Genomic DNA, 8,072 nt, shown 5'->3' with positions numbered 1-8,072 from the left:
ATATAAAATTAAAACCCTATTGAAAACCCCTTTGAAATAATGAGTTTTGTTTGATAAAAGAATCACCCGGTACATTAATTAAAAATACCCATAATCCAGGTATCTACCAGTACTGTAGACACTTTATTGCATAATACATTTTAATGAATTGAAAAAATGTAAGCTAGGTATTAATTTATTAGGAAACTTATTATGGAGCTATATTTCGTACCTATATTTAGTATTTCAAATAAAATAGTTTCATGAAAATTATAATAAAAGTTGTTTAATATAGAATGATTGAAAATGTTAAAAAATACAATGATATGTACGAAAATTACTTATTTTAAATGTCACATACAAATGAAAATACAAAACAACGAGTATACCTACCTACATTTTTCTTATACAAATATTTATATTTAATATTTTTACAAAATATTATTGAGTCAATACATGGGATACATTAGATTGAAAATGTGTTAAGCAGACTAAAATACATTTTAAATAAAATTAAACACATTTTTATCCCATAACAAATTGTAATAGAAATTTAATAGCTATTATGTAATATCATATAAAGGGCTTGCTGCATGAACCAGGCAAGTCCAATTTTTTTTAAAAATGCACTTTTATATGGAATAAAATAAAGAAAAAATGGGTAAGTGGATGTTAGTAGTAGGTTACAGTGGGTCACTGTAATGGATGTAAACGATTCTGAGCGAAACAGTCAGTCAGCCTATGATATTACTAAGTATATTAATTGATGATATCAATAAGGTGAATAAAGTAATTTATATATAACCTATTTGCATAGAATCTTGTTATAAATTTTCATTCATTAGCTATAAACGTAGAACATTTTATAAATTTTTAACTACAAATAATTATTAAATTTTAAATGTGATAAATGTTGTCAAAATTTGAACTTTAAATGCTTATAAAAAAAATTGTGCCTAAGTATTTTAATACTTTTCAACTGCTATTGTAACAATATATCAGGAGCCTTGTCTTAAATTTGTATGTTCTTTTACCCAACAAATAATATTTTAATGACATCCATAGAAAAAAAACTAAAATTGAAATTTGAAATTGTCCATAAACAATTCAAAACAAGTCAAAATATTATAAAAATTTTAACGTGTATACAAATGCTAATATAAACAATCAGTTAAATTTTCATATATCTGTGGTCATTTGTTTTAGAGTTACACCAAAATCCAAAATCGATTTTGTCGAAAACCTTAAAATTTTTCTCGGCGCTTTAGAACACTAAAATTCAATTGACAATTATAGAAAACTGTTAGGAATTTTAAACTTTGACCTCCCGAATGCACTAATTAGATTAAATTTCTTATCGAAAATTAGAAATTAAAAAAAAAACGCACATCATTGTAAAATCAATACATTCATCGTTCCACTCAGAATCCAAAAATTACCTAAAAGTTGGTGTTATATTTAAGTATAGTTTGTAACCCTTTCGGCCCCCGTAATGCCATATGGCATCATGGTTTATTTACAGTTTTTATTTTCTACTGTAATCAATTTTAATCGTAGAACAGTGTAGTCATCACCAAAATTTGCGTATTTTAGTTTCATACAATATAGAGAAAAAAATATTTGTTATCAACAATACTCTTTCCGATAAAAATTAAAAACCAAAAACTATTATTAGGTATAGCATAAAATTAATCTTGATAGAATTCTAAGGAAAAAAAGCATTTTACTAAAATTCTATATATCTATCCAATCAATGTGTGGGGCTCAGAGTGGGGCTGGTTATTAATTATTATTAATTATCTGGTTTCCTTTTTTTGTGCAATAATTGAATAAGTCCAGATTTATTTGATTTTTACTGCAAGCAATGATCTCGTTTTAACATAATAGGTATATTTAAGTTGTATGCATACATTATAATCGAGAATATAATACTTATTGGTTTTTGACAAATATAATTTTGTTTTATTTAAAATAATTAAAATACATATTTCATAAACGAAAAATTTTGTGGAATAACCATGGTTAAAAGTCAAATTCGGGTTAAGTTTATTACATTTTTATAATATGTAATATAGACGAACCAACATTGTTCATACACATCTAGTACCTTTCATATAGTTAATAATTATTGTAATTTTCAAAAGTATAATCTTAAGCAATTTCATACCATAAAAGTGTTTTTTACTCATCTTTAAAAGTTTCTGAAGGCGGGTTTGTTAAGTTTATGAGTTGTTTCATCATAATTATGTTATTTTACGAAACAAAATCAAATCGTCATTATCAATAATGAGAGTATAGGACATACTCGTAATATATGAGTCTTAATATTCACTCAGATGGTTTAAATTTTAAACACCTTCTATAATCCTATGAAATAAAACTGTATAGGTATTGCCAATTATATTTAATTTAATTTAAGTTTATTTCTTTATTTAGAGATGCATCATACGTCATTTATATGCTAATCTTATTTTTACGTGTATGAAATATAAAATTAATTTTAATAATTAAACATTCATTTTAGAACTATCAATGAAAGAAATTAACATCGCGTGTAAATATACATATATATAAGCATACTATCAAGTATATAAAGGAGTTTATAAGTATATAATAAGTAAATTAAATTAAATTATAAACTGAAGGTAATGCGTAAAATAACACTAGGTTTTGTCAATTTGCATCCATTAAAATATTTCTGCATTAGAGTTTTTCCCCTTCAAAATGCCTTCCTGTCTTTATACATATAATTCATATATTTTAACTTTCACTTTATTTGTATATTTAATAAAAATTGTTTTGAGTAGGTAAATATTTAACAACTTATCTGACGATTTCCAGAATAAGGCAAGTCTCTATATTATGATACCTACATAGGGGGGAGGGGGGGGAGGCATAATGAAATCTAACACTAAAATGTACATTTTATCCATTTTTATAAAGAAAAACAATAAGCAAATGTAACACAATAAGCCTTCACATGAAAATTTTAATTTATTGATATTGATTTAATTATTATCTTATGTGCATATGAAGTAAAACACGTAAAGGTACCTTTTTAGTATTTAAATAATTAATGATTCAATAGGTAGTAGATACTCGTTTCACTGAAACCATTATCATATTATGCGAATATTATGTCAGCGCGTGATGTGTATTGATTATTATACAGTGAATAGAACATTTTTGTATTTTACATTTTTACATTTTACATAATATCTCATTGTAATAGTCACATACATTTAGAACTTTCTATTTTTACTTTCAACCGTCATTGTATACATTTTAAAATATAAAATGGATTGAAAAACACGTGTGTTAAAACTACAATAGGAACAATTGTTATCGTAAATATCATTATCATAATTTTTAATATGAGATTTTAGTTTTGATTTTATTTTATTATAAACCAATCCATAAAAACGAAAAAAATAATATTAAGTATAATGATTGCCTTAACAAAAATAATTTGAAAAGTATGTAATTAATTGGTATAATATGACGTATAACCTCGTGTATAACTAAAATAATGTTCAATTTAAGAGGTCTTATTAAATTAAACGATGTGTTAATTTTAATTGTTTGAGTATATAGTTATAATTTTTATTTCAGCATTTTAAATACAAATATATATAAAAATACTATACATATGTAGGTACTATATTATTTTATTTTTGTTCGTTAAAATATGTTAATACATTTTTATAGTTGTATACTATTGTGTCCACTCAGGAATACATAAAACAAACCGAATTGCTAATTATTGCAGTATTCCCGACAAATTCAATTAAAATACCCTTTTTACTATTCTGGTATTTGTAATAAATTCATAACCCCGAGTGATGTTTATTAGTACACATGTGACTAATAATAAATCTGTTGAACGAACTGTTAAATCAAATTAATAATCAATGGGTTCTATGGTTGGGGTAGCTCTCTAGTGTCTACCATCAAATGACTAACAAACGTAGAGGGTCACAGATAAAGCTTAACTATATTATATACTATAGGTACTATGGTGACTATAACGTGCACGTTATTCAGACGTATTATTCGTTATTTAATTAACATTTAACATGATAACTTGTTTCAATATCATATTATACATAATACAATAAATACATACAACATTTTCTTTATGTTAAGTGCTAACAATTATTTCCCCAAACATACGTGTTTTGTTTTACTCTCAGTTTTAGTGTTAAGTCCGCTTTATACATAAATCATATGTTTATGAGGTTTTCAAACTTACTGTTGCAAAAATAAATTACAAGTGATGTTCAACGAATATGCATGGGCAATTTGTATCTACTTACATTATTATATACCTAACAATACAATGATTTACGAAGTATTTTGATAAACAAGTATACCTGCTAAATCGTCTAAATTTGTTTTGTAGCATTCGTAATAACATATATCCTTATATTTTAGAAAACTATTACTAAATAAACCATCATAAATTAAAATGATGAATATTAAAAAAAATAATAATTAAATATAATATATTATTATGAAATTGTGAACCACGTTTTATCATCAACAATACAAGCATGTATTAATTTTGCATACACAACACGCCTTGTGTAAACATTTTACATTGCGGTTAAAATAGCTCACATAAAATAATCTAGTTTCTTTATGATACAATTAATTACATAAGCATTAAATACATTTTGTTGTATTACGGTTATACATTGTTTGTGATAACATTAATATTCATACGTTATTACTTATTACGAAGCTTTTTTTTCATTTTATATACCAGTATTTTAAAAATTAATTAATTGGTTTATATTCTGAGCGTAGCAAAAATATGCATATTTAATATAGGTACTAGGTAAGTATATTATATATTTTTCTGTGTATATTTTTTATGCTACGTAATCCCTCGAAAAATCTATTAACGTTTTTTTTTTATATATCCATAGATAATGATTTTTAATCTGTAAATAATATTCAATTAGTCTTCTTACACCTCGTACTTACGCATATTAATTATTAGTACCAAATTATAGTATATTACACCACAATTTTTAGAACGAATATTTACTGTTCTATTCGAGAACTGAGCAGTAAGTATCTAAATACTACCCTTAGGTATTTAATATATTATATACCTCAATACCTGTACGATTAACTTGCATTATTAATAGAAAACCGTGGAAACTGAAGCAACGATGACTTAATCAAGTATGTACCTAGATGATACTTTCCCAGTTTTAAATAATTCATATATTTTTCAATAGTATTCAATTTAACACTCCCCAGGATTTATGCAACATGTTAACACTAAAAATTAACGATAATTATTATTCTCAACGGTTAAACACCATAATATGGGCAACCGTATCGCAAAACGACCATACCCCATGTTGGCCAACGTCTTATATGGTACTCTCTCCTGGTTTTCATTGTCAATGTTTAATAATAATTACTGTACTCGATGTCACGTGAGCGACTTATTCGAAAAAATTGAACTATGAAAGAGTGAAGACTAACGGTTTAAAAAAAGCTTCTCTTCCGCTAAGAGTTTCATCAAAGTTTAATTATAAATCAACGACGATTTTACCTGTAAATACCATGGTTTAATCCCCTGTTTACGTTTTTTTCCATACTTTTTACCCACTCCAACTGTGTTCAATTGTTCTACTATTTTGACGGGTCACATAACGCTAGAACAGCTTAACCAAATATTATCTTTCAATGGTGCCGGAACCAGTTACTACCGGAACATAATAATATTGTGTGGGGAAAATCGGTTTAGAATGTTTAGCAAATCTGGTTTTAAGATATAATATTATTTTATAACGATCACTAAAACAAAATTATGGGGGTGTTGAGCTGCTCTTACGGTTCAGGAACTTTTGTTTTTTTTTTCAATTAAAACCATCATCACGACGTTTGAAAAGCTCACCTTGAAATGCCGCTTCAAACTGTAACGATTTTTCGACGGCCGACAACTCGCCGCCGATCATTGCGCCGACCGCGACGACGACCGTCGCCAACAACACCGACGCCAACCGAAAGTCGTACATACTATTCGCCCCGCACTGGACCGGCATAGACACAGGTGTAAGCGAGGGACACTCTATTCGCCGCCAAACATTCACACGGTCGATGGTCGTCGCCCTTTTCGCTTTTTCTCGGCATCGCGTCTCGTCATCGTTTGCCGCGGTTTATTTTAATTTTTCAAACACTGCCTACAAAAAATGTATTTTACCTACACACGCACACACACACACGAGCGCGCGCGAGGACAGATACGGCGACGTTTATAGTAAATTTATTATTATTAACTCATCGCGAACGCACCTCAACGAATTGTAATTTTATTTCGTATTATTTCGTTATCGAGACGAAAATTAAAAACTCGAGAAAAAACTACCCCCGGCGGGTGGAACGGCGACGACGACGATACTCCCGTCGCGGTGCTACGAGCGTTTGGCAACTGTGTGTAGGTACCCCGTTCCTCGAGCGCGAGAGGCGTATTATCATTATTAATATTTTTTTTTACTTACCGCCGACGAACGCACCTACCCCTGGTGGTTAGAAGTCGCGTACTCCGCGCATCACGCCATCTATATGAGCTGCGATGACCGCGTTCATTTGAGACCGAGTCAAGGACGCTACGAACGATTTCATTCGGGCGGCAGCTGGTGCTAAGCTGTTACAAAATTACATTATATTATTAATAATATTACCTATTTCCAAATATCAAATATAACTATTTAGGTACCAAGTACTGAAGTACCTAATATATTATTATGTCTACGGCTCTACTATGATACCATAGTGACAATTTTACTATTTTATCGTTTATAATTAAAAAAATAGCGGGTAAGTGTAAGACACTATGCTGTACAGTAAGTTACAATTGGGTGACTGTAATGGAAGGTCTTAAATTTTAATTCAATAATATAATATCATTGTGTACAAAACACGATTTTGAGCGGATACGGTTTGTTAGCCTATGATTTTTTTTTTAGTAGCCGGTTAAGTTGAATTTTTATAATTTGCTTATTATCATACTTGTATATAACAATATACTTTAGAAGTTTCAAGTACCAAAGAATAATATTTTAAAAATATAACACAAAACTAAAATCGTTCTTCTTCGTCCAAATTTGAATATGAAATAACTATTAAAAAAAACTGTGTCTTATATTATTTAAACTTTATGGTTACGGAATAACCTATTTACGTGGAACTTTGTTTTAAATTTTCAATTCTCTTTACCTTACAAATACAATTTTATTGATGATTATAGAAAAAATTATTATAAAAAGAAATTTTTTTTGATAGTACTAACCAATAATTTTTAATAATCAAATGAAAAAAACTAAAAAATCACCATGTTCTAAATCTGATAACTTTAAAAATATTTATGTTATCTATAAATAATAAAAATGCTATGACACAGATAAAGTTCTTCACTATGCATTTTTGTAATTCTTCTATAAATACAGAGGGAGTAAAGCTGTTCCGCGTAAAACAGTTTTTGCTATATACCTAGTACATTTGTAAGATGAAGACAACGCATGCGAGTGTGACTTATCTAAACTTTAATTGGTTGAAAAAAGATTAACTTACCCAGCTTCGTAAAAAGGTTGAGTGATAATGTGGTGTAATATTTTCCAATAAAACTATCCATATAGAATATAGATGATGTACCTATAGTTAACAATATTCCCTATTTACTTTGTGAAAGTTGCAAGAAAACACCACTAAAAAGTAAATATACAAAAATAGTAAAGTACAAATTAATGAATCTATCTATATCTTAACGTAGAATAAACATGCCTATCATTTAAAAATATATAATAGTGCATATAAAATAATTAATAGATAATTACCGCTACACACATAACTGTTATTTTGAAATAAAAACAAATTGTATGTAACCTACCTAATACCTATTCATGAAAACTCGCAATGACTAGCTAGAAGCTAACTAAGAATTTTAATTTATTATTTAATGAAATGAAATTTGTTTGAGTTACCATCTCTTACACGGCTTGTATGCTGTAGCTTCAGGTGTAATTTAAATGAAAATCTACATGATTCTTACAGTATTACAAAAGATGTGAAAG

The 8,072-nt window shown here is 27.9% G+C and overlaps 1 protein-coding gene across 1 annotated transcript in view; it reads right to left on the bottom strand.

The window, feature by feature from the left end:
- The window catches only part of LOC100572242 (pikachurin), a 41,718-nt gene extending 35,258 nt beyond the window's left edge, over window positions 1-6,460 (bottom strand). Inside the window, exon 1 of the mRNA XM_003242943.4 lies at window positions 5,897-6,460. Within this exon, the coding sequence (XP_003242991.1) occupies window positions 5,897-6,044 (148 nt within the window). The 5' untranslated portion in view covers window positions 6,045-6,460. The remainder of the gene's footprint in view (window positions 1-5,896) is intronic.
- Window positions 6,461-8,072: the final 1,612 nt, after the last annotated feature.

Source organism: Acyrthosiphon pisum, chromosome A1 (genome assembly GCF_005508785.2).
Source record: "Acyrthosiphon pisum isolate AL4f chromosome A1, pea_aphid_22Mar2018_4r6ur, whole genome shotgun sequence".
NCBI classification, from domain to species: domain Eukaryota; kingdom Metazoa; phylum Arthropoda; class Insecta; order Hemiptera; family Aphididae; genus Acyrthosiphon; species Acyrthosiphon pisum.
This window is presented reverse-complemented; position numbering and strand designations above follow the sequence as displayed.